At 55.4% G+C, this 22,532-nt stretch overlaps 1 protein-coding gene across 2 annotated transcripts in view; it reads left to right on the top strand.

Moving 5' to 3' along the window:
- Positions 1 to 22,532, top strand: part of CAMK2A (calcium/calmodulin dependent protein kinase II alpha) — a 62,240-nt gene continuing 39,708 nt past the window's right edge. Inside the window, exons 1-3 of one of the 2 annotated variants that reach the window (XM_032395353.1) lie at positions 1 to 263; positions 15,367 to 15,461; positions 22,155 to 22,214. In XM_032395353.1, coding sequence (XP_032251244.1) covers positions 202 to 263; positions 15,367 to 15,461; positions 22,155 to 22,214 — 217 coding nt within the window. In that variant the 5' untranslated portion in view covers positions 1 to 201. The remainder of the gene's footprint in view (positions 264 to 15,366; positions 15,462 to 22,154; positions 22,215 to 22,532) is intronic. The other variant, XM_032395354.1, reaches the window with a different exon arrangement.

Below are 22,532 nucleotides of genomic sequence, written 5' to 3'. Positions count from 1 at the left end.
ACCTGGATGCTGACGAAGGCTCGCGAGGCTGTGAGCAGCCACAGTGCCCTGCTCAGAAGCCCCGGGCTCGTCAGTCAAGCTGGTTCTCGGTTCGCACTCGGCAGCACAGGGCCGCGAGTGGCCCCGAGTCCGGGAGCAGAGTAGCAGAGCCCCAGGTCTGGTCCTCCAGCCCCACGCCTCGCCTGCCCGCCCAGAGCCAGGATGGCCACCATCACCTGCACTCGCTTCACGGAAGAGTACCAGCTCTTCGAGGAACTGGGAAAGTGAGTTGTACCTCAGAGAGTTCTGGAGGGTGCAGGGGGTCAGCGTCACGGGCAGGGGATGTGTACCTGCGTGCTTCCTGTGCACACACACGGGGAGGAAGTCTGCATGTTTGGGGGATACTTGCCTGTGCCGAGTGCCCAGAGCTGGGTGTAGGCATGTTTATGTGTGCCCAGATGTGCCACAGCCAGCCGGGTGAGTGTGTGTAGGGGTGAAGGGTTGGTGGTGCATGCCAGTGTGCACGCACGCACACACACACACACACGCACACACACCCGGTGCACATGACTGGGCACACACAGATTTTTAGAAACTCAGGGTTAAAAAGGGATCTTCCCAGGCAGCCGAGTCCAAAGCCAGAACCCCCTGCCGACTTTCTCTTGAGGTGTTCATCTGGCCTCAACTTGGACACCTCTGATGGGAGAGAGTTCACCATCTCCCAGGTAGTCCCTCCTGACTTTAGGCACCACCGGCCACTGAGCAGAGTGGCCAACTTCTCCGTGAAAGCACATCCCCTCCCTCCTCCCCTCCCTCCTCCCAGCTCCTCTTGGAGGGAGGGCGTCAGTACAGCAGGGCTGAATAACTGAGGGACTGCTGGGGCTCCCTGGGTGTGGAGAGACAGGGAGGGGTGCTCAGGCAAGTTGGGGGGAACACTACCATTTCAGGGGCTAGTGCTATACCAGCTCTGGTCCCTTGGCAAAGTTGTCCAGCCCCAGAGCTCATTTTATGCCCCTGATGACTGGTGTGGGGAGAAGGGTGGGAGGATGGGGGAGAAGATAGCCCCTTAGCGTCGTGGAGTGTCAGGAAGCGCACTGGGCGCCCCCAGCTAGGTCTGGGGAAGCTCCGGGGATGGCTCAGGGGAGGGGTACGGTTTGGAGACAGAGTTCGCCCCTTGGGCAAAGCGGCTCGCCTGCCCAGGGTGGCCATTTGCTAGGGCAGCAGGAGTGCAGGGGGGGAAGGGCCCTGGCAGCAGGTACGTGCCAGTGTGAGGTCCGGATGTACACATACAAAGGCGCATTTTGACGGGTGCTGTGTAAGGACTGACTCCGCGGTACGCTTGTGTGCTCTGAGAGAGTATGCAAGTGTTCACATGTGTGCACCAGGAGGAGGTGCTGGCGTGTGCCTCATGTGGAAGGCCTGCAAGCGTGGATGCGTGCAAGGGGCCCACGGGGTCCCATTGGCCGGTTTGCATGGGAGTGCAGGTGTGAATGTGCGTCACTGTGTGTGCACATGTATGGCAGGTCAGAGCTGTGTGCACATCAGCCGGAGGATGTGTGTGAGGTCTGGGTCTGTGCAAATATATGGCTGTGTAAGGGTGCACGTGTGGGACTTGGGCACGGTGGTATCCCTACAAGGTCCGGACATGCACATTTGCACGAGGATGGGGGGGCATGCACACGGGAAGGTTTATGTGCGTGCGTGTGAGGCCTGGGCCAAAGGCTCGGGTGGGAGTGTGGGTGTTGAAGGCATGTGTGAGCTCATGCTGGTGTCTGCATATGTGTGGGAGGTGGGCCTGTGGCCGGGTACAAGTAGGCTGCCTGCACACACACACGCACACACACACGCTCACACTCACATACCAGGCTATCCTGACACTCACAGGTACACACCAGGTCCCTTGTACAGACACACACCCACGTGCAGGTGTGAGGTCACTCTTGTCTGCAGACTTCCTGCGTTTCTGAGTGTGTTTCTATGCTGGGGGCAGGGGTGGGCAGCAGGCAGGAGGCCGCTCCAGAGGACTGACCCTGTCTGCTAAAGTGTGATGGGCCCCTGCTCGGCGGGGATCCTGTGCCCCCCTGGAACGCCAGGATTCCCCCATTAGCTAGGAGCTGCCCTTCAGGGGATGACCAAGGCTCGGTGCTGGGAGGGCTGCGTCACAGGATGCAGTGAAATGGAGTTGAGATGTGACTCAGGCGCTTCAAGTGAAAATAAAAGTGATGTTTTGCCCCAAGAGGAGATGGATATCATGAAGACTGGGAGCTGGGGGTGGGGTGGGGTGGGGTGGTGGTGACTTGGTGCAGAGAGCCTTTGCGAGCCTTCTCGACCCCACTGCCGGCCAGGACCGGGGCAGGGGCAGAATTCCAGGGGACGGGGAGCCCTGGTGTGACCATGACAGGCAAACCGAGGGTGGTAGGCACGGCCAGTCCGTGTCGGATCGATTTCAGACCTCTTCCTTCTAGAACCATACGGACTCCTAACCTTTTTTAGGTCGCGTATTCCTCCAGGAATCTGATGAAAGTCCAAGTCTACATTCTCCAGAGAAATGCACAAATCTACGAAATGTTGCGGGCAATGTCAGGAGCTTGCAGGACCTTAGGAAGGCTGTGGATGGGCCTAGGGTGAAGGATGCTTGTACCGGAAGAGAATGAGGCTCCACGCCTCTGATGCAGGGGTTAAAAAGGCCAGGGTACATCGCGGGGCACCCGGGGCTCCTGCTCTGCGCGCCGGGTGCTCAGTGGGGCAGGTAGGGCGGCGCCCTGCACACGGCCCAGGCTCTGGAGCTGGCCACCCATAGCTCTGTGACACTGACCACGCAACGCACCCTTCCCCCGTAGTCTGGAAATCAAAGCAGTTGCTGTGGGGATGCAATAAGATGGCACGCGGAAGACACAGTGACAAGCCTGGTACACAGTGGGCCTTCAGTAGGGACTGCTGCTGGGATCACTGTTCTCCAAGGTGAGGCAGGCTGAAACCGCGGCTAGGGCCTGCCACATGTTTACCTTTTGTCTGGAGCTGGCCCAGCTTGGGGGAGGGGCCTGACCGGGCTCCTCTTCTTTGGGGAGAAGCCAGGAAGATGCCCGCAGGGCCCAGCCTCCACTGTGGACCCACAGTCCCGGCCGGCTGGGACACTGCAGTCACCACCCACCAGCTGAGCCCCCATTCCAGGAGCCCACTCCAGATCCCTGGCAGGGTGACTTGCCAAGGCAGCTGGGGCGGTCCTGCAAGGGGACATCGGAGCCTTTGGACGTCCTTCTGCAGGACCTTGGACTGCCCGGCTGGAGAGGAGAGCATGTGCCTCTCGAGGGCTTCCTGGCGTGCTACTCGGTGAGCCTGCCTGGTCACTGCTGGCCTTCTAGGAGGCCAAGGTAGGGCTGGCTACGGATGTAAGAGCAGTTGCTCCTCTCCCACCTGGTGGGCACCAGCTGGGCAGGGTGTGGGCCCGAGTCCCCAGGGCCCTGGGCAGGGGCTTCTGGGGCCCCTCGATGCTACTGGACAAAGGTCTCACTCTGCATGGGGTTCAGATAAGCCAGGATCTTGATTCCAGGTCCCCTAGAAGGTTGAGGTAGAACCCAGAGACTGGCTCACTCACTCCTCCCTGACCCCCACCCTCCTTCTTCCCAGGAGATGAGAGAAATAAAAGCCCAGACCTTCAGAGCACAGGAGCTTATCAGGAGGCCGACTGTAGTAATGTCAGCTTCGGGGTCAGAGTGGGTCTGGGCAGCTGAGCCCGAGCTCCTGGCAGAACCCACCTTCTCCAAAGACCAGATTGGAGGCGGAAGGGGTCAGGTTCCAGGAGGCAGGGAAGAAGGATGCCTCCTCCAGCCTTTGACATTCTCTGGGTTTTGGATCCCACTTCCAGGAGAGGGTAGGGAGGCAGAGAATTGCCCTGCAGCCTGTGTAATCACTGAGTGGTACAGAAGGAGATTTTACTTGAGAGAGGAGGAGGGAGGGAGGAAGCCTGGATAGAGTGCAGCCCGTCTTTCTCTAGAAACTGGGATCTGAAATCAGCTCAAGGGCAGTGTTGGGCTGGGGGGAGGGGCCCTAGGGGCCAGCCAGGTGGGCAGAGGGACGGGTGAGAGCTGGCTCTGGAGCCCGCTGCCACCTCTTACCCCCATGGTGTGTATCAGGAACTGGGCCTGGGCCAGGGGACACGGGGCCCAGAGGCTGTTCCCCACACTGAGGTACCAGGGTCCTGGGTGCTGAGGTTCCCTCACGGGATACAAGCTCTAACATCCGCCAAGTGTGTTCAGCAATCCCAGCCTTCCCTGGCTCAGTGGTCAGGAGGCTCGGTGGGGCAATGTTGGGGAGAGAGAACACCTGGGCACCCACACACCGCCCGAAGATGGGGGCGTGCTTTCATTTTGCTCCTAATAGCCTCTCACATTCACAGAGCTTTGGGGCCAGTGAGACACCCCTCCATCCATTAGCTCTGAGGGAGGCAGAGGGCTTAGGCATCCACCTGACAGAGGAGCAGGCTGAGGCTTGAGAAGGTGGAAGGGCCAGCGTGCAGGCATCCAGCACCCTGCATATGGGGGGGACAGTTCATGAGAGGGACCCCGCTTGCTGCCGTGTCTGAGGAACGCTACTAGGGAAGAGGGGCCGCCGCCTTCTGGGTAAGAGAATTCTGAGTTAAGGCTTATTTTCCAATCATGACTCTGCCTCTGATTTACTGGGCCGCCCTGTGTGGATCCCTGGGCCTTTGTGAACCCCAACTTTACCATCTGTGAAATGGGGATCAGAATAACTGCAGATGCTGAAATGCCCCATTAGAGGGGCTACCCTCTTTAGCTCCCCTCTATGGAAGGCACACTTGGGAAATTTCAGACTCCCAGAACATCAGAACTGGAAGGACCAATACACTGTCTATTTATAACCTAGATGGTGAAACCAACACCCAGAGAGAAATAGCCTCAGGCCATAGGGAAAGGCTGTGTTAAAGCCAAGGCAGGGGACCAGATCCTGGGCAGGGGCCAAAGGCCAAGGATGGGATGCTGGGGTGGAGGGAGGTCCTCAAGGCTGGGCGGAGGGTGGCAGGAACAGGGAAGGGGACAGACTTTCCTTCCTCCCCCTCCAAGCCACCGAGCGGCAGGCACGCACATGTTCTGGTGCATGCCGCAGCCCTCCGCCCCCGCACAGCCGCCCCCACACAGGCTGAGACACACTGACACTCTGCCGAGCCTCCCTCCTGCCCGCCCGCCTCCCCGCACAAGCACGCAGTGGCACCGCTTCCAGCCGCCCTGCAGTCTGGGTGCCCGGCCCTCTCCGGGCCGTGAGGGCAGAGCCTTGGAACGCAAAGCCTGCATCCTGCGCACACGCGCGCGCACTCCTGCGCACACGCAGGCTCCAGCAGAGCATCCAGCACAAAGGTGCCTACCTCCCAGTGCAGGCAGAGCGAGATGATGCTGGCTGGGCTTCTGAGTGTCCCTCAGGGTGGGAACAGCACAGGACCTGCTCCCCAACCCTGCCCTTCCCCCTTTTTGCACAGTCCCCGTGCCACAGTCCACCCTCTCGTGCACACATGCTGCCCGTGTTGCCTTCTCTACGGAGCTTCTCTGGGGCACAGTGGGAAGCCTGCACCCCAGGCCAGGCCGGCGCAGCCCCCAGAGCGGGTCCCCACTGGCTGAGGCCAGCCCAGGCCCTCCAGGTCCTTGCAGGGTTTGACTTGCCCCGAGGCGCCTGCGCTGGACAAGGTGGAGGGCGTTGGGGTCACATAAGAGGAGGAACATGTCTGTGCCTCTTGCATCCATGCAACGAGTATTTCCCGAGCACACGCTCTGTTCCCAGCCCTGGGCCGGACCCAGGAGGTACTACAGGCAAGACTTACGTAGTCTCTGCCCCTTAGGCCTCACAGCCTGGTGGGAAGTGGACGTGAGCTGAGAGGAAGGGTCGGACGCTTAACCGACTGAGCCACCCAGGCACCTCCAGAAGTTATTATTTAAATGCAACTGGATAAGGACTATGAGCACAAGCACGGAGCTATGAGATGTAGAGACCACAACTGGTTGGGATGAGGAAGGTATCAGGGAAGGCTCCCCCAAGTAGGGGTGACACTGGGGAGCTGGAGGTTGAATCAGAGTTAATCAGAAGGAAGAGGATGGAAGAGTGTGCCTCAGAGTGGCAACAGCACAGGCCAAGGCTCTAGGTGTGTATTTTGATGGAGCATGTCAGCCCCAGGGAAGTTGGGGGTCCTACTCTTCTTAGCCCTGCTCAACCTGCCCCCAGCTTTTGGATGCTTAGGACCTAGAAGGACTTGTAAAAGCCTTTTCTAGATTATCTAGAAGAAGGAGCCGGGCAGGGTGGTGCTGTTCTGAAAGCCAAGTCAAGTGAGAGAAAGCTGAGGAGCTGGAGGACTTGAGCAGGAAGAAGGGACCCCTCGGAGTGGGGGTGGGGTGGTGTCCTCTCCTCTCAGCAGGGGTATCCTGAGCAGAGCCAAAGTGTAGAGGAACACGGAGGTGGATTCAGCTCAGCATAGGCAGGACTTCTGAATTATCAGAACCGCTCCTCTCCCACCGCACCCCCCCCCTCCAAGATGGACACAGCCTTAGGAGGTAAGGAGCACTCTGGCCCCAGACATGCTCACACTCACAGCCCTCCCTCACCTCTTGCCTCCATCTTCCTCCTGCCCTTGCTGGTGAGATGCCACAAGCATGAAATGGGAGATGGTTTAGGGGCCAGAAGATCCTCAGGCTCACTCAGACTACTGGAGCGAGGAGTGCTCCTTTGTTTACGGATGGAGAACTCAGGCCCAGAGAGGGCCAGGGCCTTGGCCAAAGTCACACAAGCCAATGACACATAAGAGTAGGGCATTCCAGCCTCTTTCCAGTCTGGCGCTTGACCCTCTTACCCCTTGGAGCTTCTCTCTCTGAACCTCTGAAAGCCTTCAAGGTGTGCCCGTGGATGGAGCCTGGGGAGAAAGCAGACCCTCCGCATCCCCCCTGCTCTGTCTGCTCTGGTCCTGTCTCCAAGGTCTGTGAATATTTTTTGATTTCCCTTTTTGTAACCCATTCAAGAAAACCCATGCACAGCCAAAACAAGAAATATGTTGGGACTTCTGTTGATTCAGTGTTCCCTGCAGCAAACAGAATCTTCCGGTTCCCAGGCCTTCTGTGTCCCCGACGAGACTTCTGCTGGGTTGGCATTGGGGCAGGCCTGTGCGGTGGGGAACAGCTCGAAGACACTGAGTCCCTGCCGCATCTTCTGGAGCCTGGCCGTGGGTGGCCTCAGCCTGGGATGGGAGGAGGGAGATGTATGGTTTCAGTATTAAGGTCCTAGAATTTTCTGGCTGTAAAATGCTGTAGTTTGTGGAGTTCTGGGCAGAGCTGCCATGGTGAACTGGGGAGAAGAGAGAGAAAACCAAACAAATGGGGTCTCCAGCCCCCACGGTCCCTATCTCCTCTGATCCATTTGCCATTTGGGGACCTGCATAGTTGTGTTTTGTTTGTTATTTTAAAAGGGCATCGCTGCGGGGCACCTGGGTGGCTCAGATGGTTGAGCATCTGCCTTTGGCTCGGGTCATGGTCCTGAGGTCCTGGGATCGAGCCCCGCATCGGGCTCCTGGCTCGGCGGGGAGCCTGCTTTTCCCTCTCCCTTTCCCTCTGCCTCTCCCCCTGCTCGTGCTCTCTCTCTCTCAAATGAATAAATAAAAAAAATCTTCAAAAGGTCATCGCTGCTTGAAAAGAAATAAATAAGAAAGAGAGAGCAGGTTTAAAAATGACCCATAGTTGATTTCACAGACAGGCAAACTGAGGCCCAAAAAGGTGAAGGGATTTGCCTAAAGCACTCGCAAGTTGGTGTTGTGGAAACAGGGTCTCCCTTTCATTTCTCAGCAAATCTGACCCCAGCTTTTTAACTCTTCTGGAAATCCAGGAGCCCTCAGAGAATCTCATATGACCCACAGGCACTTTTCCTAGGAAAACGCATACTCATGACAACCTACAGAATGTGTGTATTATTTCCCACAGATCCCTTTGCCCTAAAGCCCACAGACCCCAGGTGAGGGCCCCCTCTGACCTGAGAGGATGGGGTATTGGAGAGAGCAATGGACGATGAGTCAGGAGTCCTGGGTTCAAGGTCTTGGCCTCAGTTTCCCCATCTGTGAAATGGGGAAAGGTTGGACCTCAATGGGAAGTTATTACTGGGCATGGCAGCTCCTCAGGTAGCCACACGTGGCCCACACCCTGGCCCCTCGGGGGAGCTGCTCTGGTGGTCAGCCCCAGCTCTGTCCCTTCCCCCAGACATTCTGACTCCATCCGTTCTGGCTTCCACACCCCTAGGCCTTGCTCTCTGCTGAGTGATCAGATCAGCTAACCTGGGCTGTGAGTTGCTAACTACCAAGAGGTGCTAATCCTCTCACGGATAACAGGTCTGACTGCATTGGACCAGGAACTTTCTAGAATCACCCCAGCTCATCTCAGAGAGGCAGAATGCTTAGGTATCTTAATTGAGAGTGGGGAGACTTTCCCAGGGAGACCAGATTTTGATTATGAGCCCCCTGTCACGTAGCATCCAGGCAAGATGGTGAGTGGCTAGAAATTTGGGACTGGACTTCTGGAGAGAGAAGGGGCTGTAGAGACGCAGGTTTCAATCCTGCTTGATGGTCAGTGGCTTTTACCATTTGCAGGAGTGGTGGGGTCACAGAATGCTTTGTGAAGCTGATGGAAACTATGCATCCTCTGCCCAGAATAATGCAAAGACACAAAAACATTTTATTGAACTTTTAGGTGCATTCATGACCACCCAGGACCTCCCCAGGGCCTCCAAGCTAAGGCCCAGGTGGAGGGGATGGAGGGAAGTGGTAAGAGGGCAGTGGAGAGAGAACAGGGGGTAGTGATTTAGGGGGACAGGAGGCCAGGTGCCAGGGAGAGTGCAGCCACCTAGAAACAAAAGGGAGGATGGGCCTCAAAGCCTGGTGTCAGCGGGGCCAGAAGCCGCCTGGCTTGGGGCAGGCAGAGTGGATCAGGCCCGTTGGGGCTGCAAGGGCTGGGGGGGCATTGGGTGGGAGGGCCTGGCACGGCTTCCTTCCAGGGAGCCCGGGGGTGGGCACCAGATTGTGGTGGGTTCATGGAGTGTGGGAGGTGGAAAGAGGAGGCAGCGGATGTCGGACATTTGCTCTGGAAGTTTGGCAGCAAAGAGGGAGGAAGGAAGTGGCCCAAGCTGTTGGGTCGAGAGAAAGGTTCTTGGTTTTTAATTTTAAAAATTCGGGGGAGCAGAATGGTTATTTATTTTTCCAGAATAAGGGAGACCTGTATGTGTTTGAGGAAGCAGCCAGTGAAGAGAAGACCCTAATAATGGTCAGGACGCCTGACAATCAGACCCTTAAGGAGTCCAGAGTTGGGGGGTTTTGGTTACTGTGCTGTCTCCAGAAGGTCCCCATAAACAGTATTCTGCCTGCTGAGACCCAGGGGCCTGCCTTGGGCTCTGGGCAGCTCAGAGTAAAGGTGGGGAGGTTTACTTTAGAAGAAATGGGCAGGAAGCTGTCTTGGGTAGTAGGAACCTCTTCCCATCCCCGTGTAGGAGAGACTTCTCACAAATGGCCCAGGAAGAAGTGTGGCTGGGGGTCCTCATCCCCATCTTTCAAATGTGACCCCACCACCCCTGCAAGAGGATAAGCAAGCTGGTAGCCAAGCTGGGTGAGGACCCAGCTCTTTCAACTCCCCATCGAATGCTCCCAGGCTCACCTGGCTTCCATGTCAGCATTTTGGGCTGTTTCAGACCAGAGAGAGTGTTGAGCCCCCTGTGGGCTGACAGCCAGCAACTCCCAGGACAGAGAGCCTGCCAGGCAGCCAGAAAGCAATTTCCCAGTGTGAATCTTGCTTTTCACGGCCCATTAGCACGTTCCCTACATTCTCAGCCATGCTGGACCCAGTCTTCCCGTGCCCTCTCCATCTGTGTGTTGGAGAGCAGGGCGGGGCCTCCCTGCCTGCTTGTGCCCACACACATAGGGGCAGGGTGCTCTGCCTTGGGGCGCAGCCCCTTCCCCTCCTCACCGAGGCCCCCACAACCTCCTCTCTTGGCTTTCCTCTTCCCCGAGCTTGGCAAACAAGGTCCATTTTGTTTCTGATGATGCTGGCTGTTCTCATCACTTTGTAGATAATGATGCCTATAAAAGGCGTTGTTTCCTGAGCATTTACTACACAGCAGGGACTGTGCTAAACCCATTGCATACCTTATTATATCTCACTGAATCCTCGAAACAACTGCACAGGGCGGGTCCTATTCTGATCTACATTTTACAGGGGAGGAAACAGGCTTGCAGAGGTTAAGTAGCTTGCTAGTAAGTGGCTGCACCACGATTTGAACTCTGGTTGGCTTGGCTCAGGAGTGCTTGTCCCCATAGACTTCACTCTCCAGTGTGGTGGTCACTAGGCACATACGGCTGCTCAAATGAAATAAAATTAAAAGTTGAGTTCTTCAGTCCTACTAGCCGTATTTCAAGTGCTCCATAACCATGTGAGGCTAGTGGCCGCCACATTGGATAACACAGAATATTTCCACCATCACAGGATATTCTGGTATAGAATATTACAGCTGGAAAGGGCTCTGTACTATTCAGCCTCATTCCCATCCGAACCCCCATGTTGCAGATGAAAGAAAGTGAAGCCCGTGTTGGGGCAGACCCCTGCCCAAGACCTCCCAGCAGGGCTGAGAGCTGAGATTCTGTCCCTCCAGTGTCTGTCTGTCTCACACACATGCTTCCCTGCCCACATTCCGTGCTTGCTGATGTGGAGACATATTTCATACCCAGGGTGATGCACGTGGGCCTTGTCACACCCCGAGCCTCATGGAAGCTCATGCACAGGGCACTGACTGGGCTGCCCGCACACAGTTGTGGGCACACATGCCCCCTTGACCCCTTAACATCCAGGAACACCTTCGCAGACCCTCCCAGGACCCGTCCATGGACACTCACACTGGGTTCTCACACGCAGGCCTCACCCCTTCCTCTCAGGACACCCGGTCACTCCCTTCCACCCTGAGCTGCCCACCTTGGCCTCCTCCCCTCTCTGCCCCGTGCTGTTTCCAAGCTCCTGCCCCTCCACCTGCTGCCCACCTGCTCGGCTCAGGGCCATGGGAGGACTGGGCTGGCTCTTTTGTTGTTTGCCAAGGCTGCTGGGTTGCAGCCACTCGCTCGTGCAGGACAGGAATGCAGAAATAGGCCTTTTTAAAGCAAAAGATACAAAAGAGAGGAGTCTCATTTCTGCTGCAGATCCTCTACTGCCCCTCGTCCCCCTGACCCCCAGCCCTGTGACGAGCAGGGTGGATGGAAACCCGAGGCTGCATAGGTAGGGGTGAAGTGCCAAATTCAATACCACAGTTGAGGATAAGTCATGATCAGACCACAGAGCTTTGTGAGCCCAGAGCCCCCGCTCTTGAGGGTCACACTTTCCTGCCTTTGGTGGAGTCAGAAGAGCAAGTGCAGGTGACCTGGATCCTCTTCACAGACCCACTAGGAATATGCTTATTCACTCGAGGCCTCAGTTTCTCCATCTGTTAAATGGAGATCATAATTCCAACTCCACAGTGCTGCTGTGGTCAAGAAGGAGCTTAGCAGTGCACATGCATTTAAAAGGAGGATACCTTCCGGGTGCGTGAGAGGCTGGTACCCTCTGGATCAGTAGCTCTGAACTGGTTTTGATAAACTCCTCCCTCTGAGCAGCTGCTGAAAGCTATGCATCCTTGCCCCAGAAAAAAATGCACATACCTACTCTCAGAGGCACAGGATGTCCTTCAGTGGGTACATGGCCCCTGCGGCTGCCCTCCCCATGTTAGAACCTAGTTAGGACCCCCAGTTAGGGGCACCTGGGTGGCTCAGTCGGTTAACCGGCTGCCTTCTGCTTGGGTCATGATCTCGGGGTCCTGGGATCGAACCCAAATCGGGCTCCCCACTCAGCGGGGAGTCTGCTTCTCCCTTTCCTTCTGTGCTCTCTCTCTCACTCTCTCTCAAGTAAATAAATAAAATCTTTAAAAAAAAAAGGACCCCTAGTTAGAAGCTGGGATTTACACAAAAGCTTGGCACTGTGTTCCGAGAAGGAAATTTAGCAAATGTACCTTCTCTTGTTTTATAGATGTGGCTCTTAGGTCCTCAGCTCCTAGGGCAGAGCCCAGGTTCACGGGGCTGCCAAGCTGCCCTGCAGAGAGTTGCATGTGACCGCCCCGTCAGGGCTGACGTCAGGGCATCTAGCAGGACTCCCCCAGAGGGCGGGCAGGACACAATCCCCGGACCGCTGTTAAATGAAAATACAGATCCCTTGTGCCCTCGCCCAGAGGTTCTGGTTTGGTTAAGTCTGGATAAGGCCTTGGTATATGTATTTTTATAATATCCCCAGGGGATTCCAAAGCAGCCCGTTTGACAACCATCGGTCTAAGATCTTTCTTGGAATGGAATTTTTTACTTAGTTTTTTACTTAGAATTTGTTCCTTTAGTGGAGAAATTATATCCATCCCTCCTTCCCTGCCTCCCTCCCCCTCCCCCTCCATCCCTCCATCCCTCCATCCCTCCATCCCTCCATCCCTCCATCCCACATTAACTGAACTCTAGCTCTGGACCAAACACAGGCTAAATGCTTGTGAGTGAGGCAGGACCCAGCCCCTGCACTCAGGACCTTATAGCCCCTCTCCTTCCATGCCCCTGCTCTCGATGGAGCTCTCCAACTTTCCCAGAAGAGGCCACTTTAAACACTCTCCCCCGGGGCCTTTGGGGATCGTGGCCTCCAGCTGGACAGGAACCTGAAGGTCTTTGGGTCCATCCCCCTGTCTGGGTAGGGTGGGCACCTTTGAGAGACCAGTCGTGCCCTACCTTCTTCGGATGCCTGTTCCTATTCCTAACACCCTGACGGAAAATCCACTCCCCCGTCTCATTCAATCTCCCTCACTGTGAATTCAATCCACTTCTTGTTTCTGCAAGTAACGTTTATGGAGGCCCTACTGGTAGCAGACATTGGATACTGGGGCACAGGGATGTGGAAAGGAAAGTTAAAGTCCTGGCCCTCAGGAACTTATTGTCAGGTGGGAGGCACAAATAGGACGAGCAACTGAGCAAGAGCCACGGTGAGCTTGGGCTAGATGGGGAGGGGCGGAGTGCTCTGGGAGCACAGGTGAGGGAGTCCTTAACAGGGAGGCTTCTCTGGGAAGGAGACTCTGGTCTTGCTGCTTTCCTGGGGCGGGAGGAATGGGGGAAGGACAGCAAAGGTGCACACCCCAGGGAAGGTCCATTGCTGCGTGAGATGATCCACTTGCCCAGGAATTCCGGTGCAAGTGGATAGTCTAGCGCTTTCTAGTGCTTTCCTACAAGGTCACATTTCCTCGGCTCATGCCCCCTCCTGGCTCTTTCTTCCTCATCCCTCTCCAGTTTTCCACTTGCTCCATTCATGCGGCTCAGAAACCAGAGACACCATGCCCAGGGTGTGTAGAGAGGGCGTACAGAGAGGTGCCAGCCTGCAGGCTTCCTGGGCTTGGACCCGCCCTTATGCTGAGGCTAGGGCATCGACGTTTGGAGGCTGTGATGAGATGTGGTCTTGTCAGGAACCTGGGTGTGGCAGGCTCCCTTGGTGGTGGGGGGGGGGTACGAATATCTGAGTTCTAGGCCTGGCCCTGCCTACAGCTAACTGCGTGAGCCATCTACACCGTCTACACTGGAGCTCAGAGTCTTCAGTTCCACTGCTGACGTAAGGAGTCAGAATCTGCATTTTAATAAGACATGCTGGTGACTCATACGCACATTAGAATTGGGGAAACCTGCCCCCTAACATTAGTCTGCGGTTAGGGTGCTAATGGCGGTGACTCCGGTCCGTGTCCGGAGGCTTAGGGACCTCCTCTGGGGTATGAAGGCGTTGCACCAGATGACTTTTGTGGTAGGGGGTATGATAGCATTCCCAGATGCGAGATTGAGCCCTCACACTAGGTTTGTTGGGCCAGATACTATGTTTACATTTTTTTTTTTTTTTTTAGAATAAGGTGCCAGTATTTAAAAATTGGGAAACTTCACATAAATATCCAGACTTCAGGCTTTAATTGAAAAATTGAACAATTTGGGAAGCGGGCCACATTCCACCTGGCAATCATCAGTGTCCCCATGCAAAGCACATACAACCCTCGCTCCAAACGTTTCCCAACCACTGATACTTTGAGGATCAAGTCCCAGGCGCCTCTTAGAACATGAAAAGTGGGGCGCCTGGGTGGCTCAGTCGGTTAAGCAGCTGCCTTCTGCTCAGGTCATGATCTCAGGGTCCTGGGATCAAGTCCCTCATGGGGCTCCCTGCTCAGTCAGCGGCAAGTCTGCTTCTCCCTCTTTCTCTGTGACCTCTCTTGCTTTCTCTCTCTCAAATAAATAAATAGAATCTTTAAAAAAATAAAATAAAACATGAAAAGATGCTCAGCCTCACTCAATATGAGAATTACAAATCAAACCTACATTGAGTCGCCATTTCCCACCTGTCTCACTAGCAAAGATAAGAAAGTTTGATAACACACTGTGGACAAGGGTGGAGGAAAATGGTCCCCTCACATACTAGGGAAAGTAAGTTGGTACGATCTCTAAGATGGATAATCTCCCATCATCCTTCACAATTACCAATAACACCTACCCTTTGACCAAATAATACCAGTTCTTGAAGTTGATCCACAGACACTTGCACACATGGGAAACGTTAATTCTAATGCACACATAGAAGATTAGTCATTGCAGTGCTGTCTGTAAAATGCATGGAACTATGGATTGAACTAACCTAATTGCCTATTGATAGGGGACTGGCTAGGTAAATTATAGGACAGCCATATGATTAAATAATGAGGATCTCTTTACGTTACGATATAGAAGGAGTATTTCCAAAATATTTACTGAAAAAGGAAGGGTGCAGAACAGCATGCGAGGTCCAAAACCCTCGTATGGCAGAGAGTATTTGTGAAAAGATGCTCAAGGACCTGGTAACATTGACTGTCCCTGGGGACAGGACCTTGGAGACTGGGGTACAAGGGTGGGAGGGAGTCTTCTTACTATCTACACTTCCTTATCAGTTGAACTTTGAGCCATGTTGATGTGTTACCTACTCAAAGAATGAAAACTACCATCTTGCAGAGAGCTAGATTCTGTGATTCTGACACTACATGATTCTAACGTTTTATAACTTGGTGAGCCCAACTTATTACAACTCTGGAAGGCTCATCTCTTACGAGGCCAAGGCCCTCATAATCTGCTGGCAGGGGTTCTCCTGGGTCGCCATCCCTGCCCTGTCCCTGAGTCAGGCCATGTAGCCCCTGTGAGCTTGAGCAGCCCTGCAGGAGGGCTCCCTAGCCAACACGGTACAGATGCATGAACTTTGGCATGTCCTAGCGATGCATCCCTTGGGCCCCTGCTTCCCTCCTTCACCTTCTCTGTCCTCCCAGGGGAGCCTTCTCAGTGGTGCGCAGGTGCGTGAAGGTGCTGGCTGGCCAGGAGTATGCTGCGAAGATCATCAACACCAAGAAGCTCTCGGCCAGAGGTAGGTGGCAGATCCATGCCTTACCCGCCCTCTGGGGCTCTTCTTCCCTCAACGCCTTGGGTTAGAAGCCGGACCTGGGTCTGTCCCCCTGGGTGATGCTGCAGGGGGGAGATTCTTCTTCCTGTGGGCATTATGAGAACAGATCCCTCCATTTTCCTTCCTTAGGGGATCTAGACTGGAGGCCACAGCCCCTCAGACAGGCCAGGCTCTCTGCCTCCCACCCAGGTGAAGGCTAAGGTACCAGGTGGGACTTCCTTTCCCTGCCCTTCTGTTACTTGCTTCCTTTCTCATCTCCAGACCTGTGCAACCACCATTCCCTTACCTGGCTCCTTACAAGGCTGGCCCTTTTTCAACCTTCAGGCCTCAGATCAATGTCACATCCTTTGAGAGACTTCCCCAACCCCTACATCTGAGGGCGTCTCCCCCATTTTATATCTGTTATTACTGTTTACCTTCTTTGTGGCTTTCCCCCAGTCTGCACTTATCCCATTTACTGGCTTGGTCCCTTATTAAGCATGCATCTTGACCATAAGCTCCAAGAGGACAGGGATGGCTTTCATTCCCTGCTCTACCCAGTACCTGGGACAGCACCCAACACATCCCAGCGCTCCACCAGTGTCCAGTAAACTCCAGGTGCATTCCACTTCAGCCACACCGGTCTGCTCTCTCAACCCTAAATATTCCCTAGAACAGTAGCTCCCAAACCTGTCCTCACCCTGGAACCCCTGCAGAGCCTCAAAGACTCCTGATGCCTGGGCCCTGCCTCCAGAGATTGTGACTTCATCCGTGTGCGGGTGTGACCTGGGTTTGGAAAAAAAAATCCCCAGGTAATTCCGGTTTGGAAGTGGTCCTGGACCAGCAGCGTCAGCACCACCAGGAGATTGCTAGAAATGCGCATTCTTGTTTCCAGACTTAAGGAATCAGCATCTGCATTTAAAAAAAAAAAAAAAAAAGGATCGGCATTTTACCAAGTTGTCCTGGTGATCTGTGTGGGTATTGGAACTTGGAAAGCCTGCCCAGAAGCCTTGCTTCTTGCCCTTAGCCTGTGGTTAGAATGGTAGTGGTAGTAACCGTGGTCAATGTGTTGGGGAAGGTTATCTTCAAAAATCCAATGCCCGCTCTGAATGCTGTCTAAGCTGCCTTGGGGACCGCCGGGTGAGGCGGGTACAGGTACAGCATGGGAGATGTCATGGGGTGGTCAGGTGGTCAGGTGGTCAGGTGTTTACCTGGCATAGCGGCAGCTGTGTTGGGGCCGGGGCCCAGCAGGTGCGGGGTTCACGGAGGCTGGTACAGGATGTTCACATGGTCCCCCGAAGGCCTCCCAGCAGGCCCCGTGTTGGACCGCGTGGTGCTGCCTTTCATCTCTCTGGCTCAGTGCTGCTGGGAGCCCAGCACCTTCTCCTAGTTACTGAACTCCCCCGTAGGCAGCCAGTGTCCTGCGGGGAGAAGAGGCTGGGCATGTGGAGGGTGGTTCTCTGAGGGCGGGGGGCCGAGACAGCACACATTCAGCATGGAAGCCGCTGTGGAAGGATGACACCCGTGGGAAGTCTGGGGCCGGAGCCGGGGGGGCGGGGAGCCAGGGCGGCTAGGGCGGCCGCGTGTCCAGAGGCTGGGATCTGCCTTGCTTCCTGTGGGACGAGTGGCAGTCTGGCGCCCTTTCTGTGCTTTGATCAAAGGAGATGTCCCAATCCCTGAGATACAGTGGGGGCAAGATTAGGGCCACGACTGGGGGTGACAGGTTGAGGTCGCTTCAAAATGAGGGAGGGTCAGGAGTCAGGGTCCTCCCTGGGTGCTGGAGCACTTGGGTCAGTTCACTCAGAGCGACACCTCTCCCCGCCGCCTGGTTCTCTCTCTCTCTCTCTCTCTCTCTCTCCCTTCCTCCATCTCTCTCTCTCTCACATACACACTCTGACAGGAAGAGACAGATGTGTATGAGGGACAATGGAAGGGGCACTGCCTCTTTTCTGGAATGTGACTAAGCATTCCTTGGGCAGTGTGGACTCTGGGCCATGCCACGATGAAATCAGCAAGTCCCCCGTCTTTGGTAATTTGTTGAGGCTTTGCCATCCTTACAGGAAGGTGGCCTGGGGCCTAGGTGAGTGTGGAGGGTGGGAGTGGGGAGGTTCTCAGGGGAGCCTTCTCAAACAAGTCTGCCAACTGCCAACTCTTCTCTCCCCAGCGGGAGAGGAAGAGCGGAGCTGCTTCTAGCAGGTTCCTTTGTTTTCCACCCATGGTGCCTGGGGAGAGGAGCAGTTCGATGCTGACTGTTTGGCAACATATTCTAAGCTGCTCCTGCTGGCACTCCCTGGTGACTTTGGCAGCTCCCGGCAGGGACCTGGCCCACCCGGGGTGTCCGTCCTCCCCCCCACCCAGAGCTGCAGCTCCCCCTTCCCCACCAGGGTCCGCCTCTTCTTCTGTTGAGTGGCTCCCCAACCCAGGAGATATTTTTTCCTATGTATTTTAAAGCTACTCTTTTAAGATAAAATGCTCAAAGTGTCAACAATTTCAAGAAGTCATAAAGACATGGAATGGGAAGTGAAATTTTTGCCTGTCTCAGGCCCTGCCAGATCCCCTCGGGGGCCTTTAAAGAAACGCGGCTGCCTTAGTTCTACCCTGGAGGGCTGGAGTCCGTAGGTGAGGCCCAAGCTCCTGCACCGAAAAGCTCCCGTCCGCAGTGATGATGGCCAGTACGCTCGGGTAGAACTCCCTGCCAGGGCCTCCGGAGGCTTCCCAGCCCCAGCCTCACCCAGCGCGCAGAAGACACTCATTAGCATTTTAGGGGACGCTGGGCACATGGATGTGGCTGGTGCAGAAAGGGGTGACTGATGGGGGTACGGAGACCTCCACAGTAACCACTGTCCACCCGAGCGCTGAGGGCTCACTTCCTCGGCTCCCTGGCAACCAGTCCCGGGACATGGGGTGAGAAGCATGGCGTGAGCTCCTTCAGGCTGCCCCTGAGCCTCAGGCCCATGCTGTGAAGGAGGCAGTGAGACAGATCCTTCCCATTTTCCTCATCTTACTCCCCACTCCTGCCTGGCACTCTTGGCCCTTGGAATTATTCCTCTAACCTCCCAGGATCAGGAGCCCTGTTGAGGCCCTCTAGAGGGTGGGGACATTTCCTCTTCCAAGACTTGGAAGCCTATTTTCTTCCCTGGTTCCTGTGCCTCTGGCAGGAGTCCCGCCCCTCCCCCTGCCCCCGCCCCACTTTGCAGGCAGAGCTTTCCGGGCTGCCTGATTGTACTTCCCCCATGCTCTGCTCTGTCTTGCCCTGCCCTGCTGGCACTATCTGGCCCCAGGAACTTCACCCTGAACTTTACTTTCACTCGCCCCTGCTTGCCAAGCTCTTGGGCAGGGCAGGGCCCCTTAACCCCAACACCCTGGAGGCCTGCCCCTAGGGAGGGAGGGAGAAGGTTCACAAGGTGTCATAGTGAGTATTAGGGGGCAATCCTTCCAGGTACCTGGACAGGAGGTTTCCCTCAGGCCTTTCACCATCTGGGACCGTATCAAGCTGAAAAGACTGATTTATCAATTATTTATGAGAATGGGAGGCAATGTAGTATAGTAATTTTGAACATGGGTGGAAATCCCAGCTCTGCCATTTCTTAGCTATGGGACCTTGGACAAGCTGCTTAGTGACTCTGGGCCCTGGGGCATGGCTGTGACTGACAGACAAGGTCTTGCTCTCATTGCACCTGTTCTCTAGGGAGGAAGACTGGAAAGAACATTAAACATATAAATAAGCGAGGTAAACTTTAGGTAGCAACAAGTTATAAAGAAAATGAGACAGGATAGTGGGGAAGTGATGGGGGGCAGGAGGGACCCTCAGAAAAGGCAGCCAGGGAAGCTCTCTGAGGAGGTGATACTGTGTTGGACCTGCCTGAGGAAAAGGAGGCAGCCATGAGAAGACCCAGGGCAAGAGCATTCTAGGCAAAAGGCCCAGCAAGTGCAAAGGCCCTGAGGTGGGAAGGGGCATGGTGTGCGTGAGGCCAGAAAGGTGGCCACTGTGGCTGAAGCTCCAAGGCCAAGATGAGGCAGGACCAGCGGGGTCTGGCTGGCCGTGGTGAGGAGTTTGGATTGCAAGTACAATGCAGAGTTTGAAGAGTTGTTGGAGAGTTTGAAGCCAGGGAGAGACAGCATCTAATTCATGTTTTAATAAGAGGTCCTTTGCTGCCAAAGATGATTGGCTGGAGTGGGGAGAACATCCAGGAGTGGTTCCTCAGAGCTGTGGGTTCTAAGGAGGCTTGACCACCTTATTAAGTGACTTTGATAACGGGACCGCTCCTTATCACTGGGCCTCAGTTTCCTTACCTACAGAACAGAGCAAGGCCTCAGAGGTCAAGAGAAACACAATCCCTACTTTCTTTGAGGAATGTTAGAAAATAAAAACATGTCAGAGTTACAAAAACTATTGAATAACATATATGTTTACATAAATTCAACAAATTAATGCTTTTAGCCCAGAAATTTGCAATGTGGTGTGATTGGACTATGCACAAGATGATAGCCAGATTTATAAAAACAGTCAGCTCCTGGCATTTCTGGCAGTGAGGGCTGGCCATCAGGCCCAAGTCTGAGGCTGTGTGACCTGCGTGTCCTTTCAGTGCTGCTCACGTGGTGGGGAAACATCAGAATTCTGCATTTGGGTCCCTCGTCCCCTGAATGTATAGGTTGGACCAGCCCTGTACCCTGAATGTATAGCCTCCAGCCCCCTCTGATAGGCCCCACTTGACCAGCCTGATCTCTGGTTCTTCTGCTGGGGATGGGTGGGGTGGGGGACAGGGTTGTAGGGCGAGGGGAGCGTCCAGCCGTCCTCAGTCCACTGAGGGCCCTCAGCAGCTCTGGATGGAGATGCCCCTCCTTTGTGTGGGAATTGGCCTCCTGCCATCCTGGAGGATGTGGAAGGAGGCTAGGAGGGAGGGGGAACCAGGGGGGATGTCCCCCAGTGTAGACAACCTCCCCTCCCCTAGCCCCTAGTCCACCTGCTGCTGGGGAGATGTGCTTACCCGCTGTGGAGACAGGAGTGGACTTAATTGCTTTGCTGACGAAAAAGCCCCATTTCAGTGTTGCTCTTGGCTTCTGCAGCCCCTGGAGGAAGGCCAGTGATTGCTCTACTAAAGGGGCAGGGGAAAGGGGAGCTGGCTGCCTGGGGACAAGGGCTGGGACTTTCTCCCTCCTTATTGCCCTCCTTGGTGGCTGCCTGCTCTGAAGGGGCTAGTCAGAGACTGGAGTTCTAATCCGGGCGTCTGCCGCTGAGAGTCTGCGTGAGGTCCCTCCTATGTGCCCCAATTTTCCCATTCAGAAATTGGGGGCAGATGGAGGCGGCGGCGCTGAGTCAGGGCGTGGAGAGCAGTATAGCACGGTAAAGCTCAGCCCTGGGTTCTGACTGCCTGGTGTAAAGTGCGGCGCCACTCATCACCGGGGGTGCGACTCTGAGCCGGGTACTTGGCTTCTACGCACCTCTGTAAGGTCGGATGTGATAGTGCCTCCCTCAAGGGGTTGTTGTGAGAACTTGAGATGGATATAAAGGTGCTCTGCACAGTGCCTGGCACATAGTAAATATTCTACTGGCTCCCTTTGTATTGTTCTGGTTTTTTAAATTAAGGCATTAACTATGGAATTGTGAGAAAAGCACCAGAAAGGAAATTGAGAAGTGCATAAAATGGGGACAGTGATGCCCACAGCGCAGGGTGGTTGGGAGGACTGAAGAGAGTCACGGGAAGGCTTGTTCCCAGCAGCCTCAGAGCCGGAGACCACGGGGGCAGATCCTGAACAAAGCCTCTCTCCCCGGGGGTCTGGACAAAAGTCCTGGAAAGCAGGTGCGAGAGCTCCGGGTAAAGCCCCTGCAGATTATTTGGGGCTCTCTGTGTCCCTGGCCTGGGGTCCCCTGTAAGGGAGGCAGCCTCTGTGAATGAATATAGCTCTTCTCCTGCAGAGAAATATACACTCCCTTAGAAAGGTTCATCATTCAATGGTTTATTCTTTAATTCAATTATTTCTTGAGCACCTACTATGTGCCAGGCATTTGAGTAGATGCCAGGGGTACAACAGAGACCAAGCTCTTGCCCTTAAGGGTAAAGGTATCCATGAGCCAAAGTGAGATGTGTTGTCCCGGGACCCTGACCACACAGAGGAGGGGCCCCTACCAGGCTGCCAGGAGAGGGTATATCTAAGGGTAGGTGGGAGTGACGGAGTGATGGCCAGTGAAGGACAGGTGGGAGGTTGAGAGGGAAAGTTCCAAGCTGAGAGAACCACATGGGTGGCTCTGAGAGGACTGAGCGGGGTGGGTCTGGAGAAGTGCCAGTTAGCAGTTCAGTCTGGCCGGAGCGCCGTGCGTGCAAGGGGCAAGGCTGGAGGCAGGGCAGCAGAAGCCTGCCCTGGGGGGGGGGCATTGCAGGCTCTGCAGATGGGGCTCAGGGATGCACCTCATTTGAGAGCCCCGGAAACCAAGGCCCAGAGAGAGGAAGGGACTTCTGAGGCCCTGCAACCCTGCCCCCCACCACCCCGCCTCTGCTGCATCCCACCGCCTTCCTGGAGAACCCAGGGGCCCTGCCAGAAAGGCCAGCTTATGTGGGGGGATGGGGGCCCAGGGGCCGCCCTGGGAGGTGCAGAGCATAAGAGGCCATGAAGAGGCAGAGACGGAGTGGGTGAAGTTCCCTCCCTCATCTGGGACTCACCTGGGCATCTGGGTTTCAGACCATCAGAAGCTGGAGCGCGAAGCCCGCATCTGCCGCCTGCTGAAGCACCCCAACATCGGTGAGCTGTGGGGAGTGCATGAGGGGCGTGGGTGGAGCCTGGCCCTGCGCCCCTGCCTGAGCTGGTGGGCCTTCTGGGCAGGTGGGGGGTAGCTGCTCTCTTCTCTGGGGATGGCAGCAGTACTGATGGGAAAGGGGGTGACTTTAATGGTCTCCACATTTCTCAGAGACCAGCTTGGTTGGGGAGAAGGTGAAGAAGGGGCCCTTCCCCCTGTAGCCCACGCTGCTGGCAGCCTCCTTCAGAAAAGCTGTTTCAGGAAAACTCCCGAAGCTCCGAGAGAGACAAAAATAGGCCAGGCGCGGCCTGGACCATAACGGC

The sequence above is a fragment of the Phoca vitulina genome, unplaced genomic scaffold, assembly GCF_004348235.1.
Source record: "Phoca vitulina isolate PV1807 unplaced genomic scaffold, GSC_HSeal_1.0 scaffold83, whole genome shotgun sequence".
In the NCBI taxonomy this organism is placed as follows: Eukaryota; Metazoa; Chordata; class Mammalia; order Carnivora; family Phocidae; genus Phoca; species Phoca vitulina.
The sequence above is the reverse complement of the archived record's forward strand: the minus strand, read 5'-3'. Positions and strand labels throughout refer to the sequence as shown.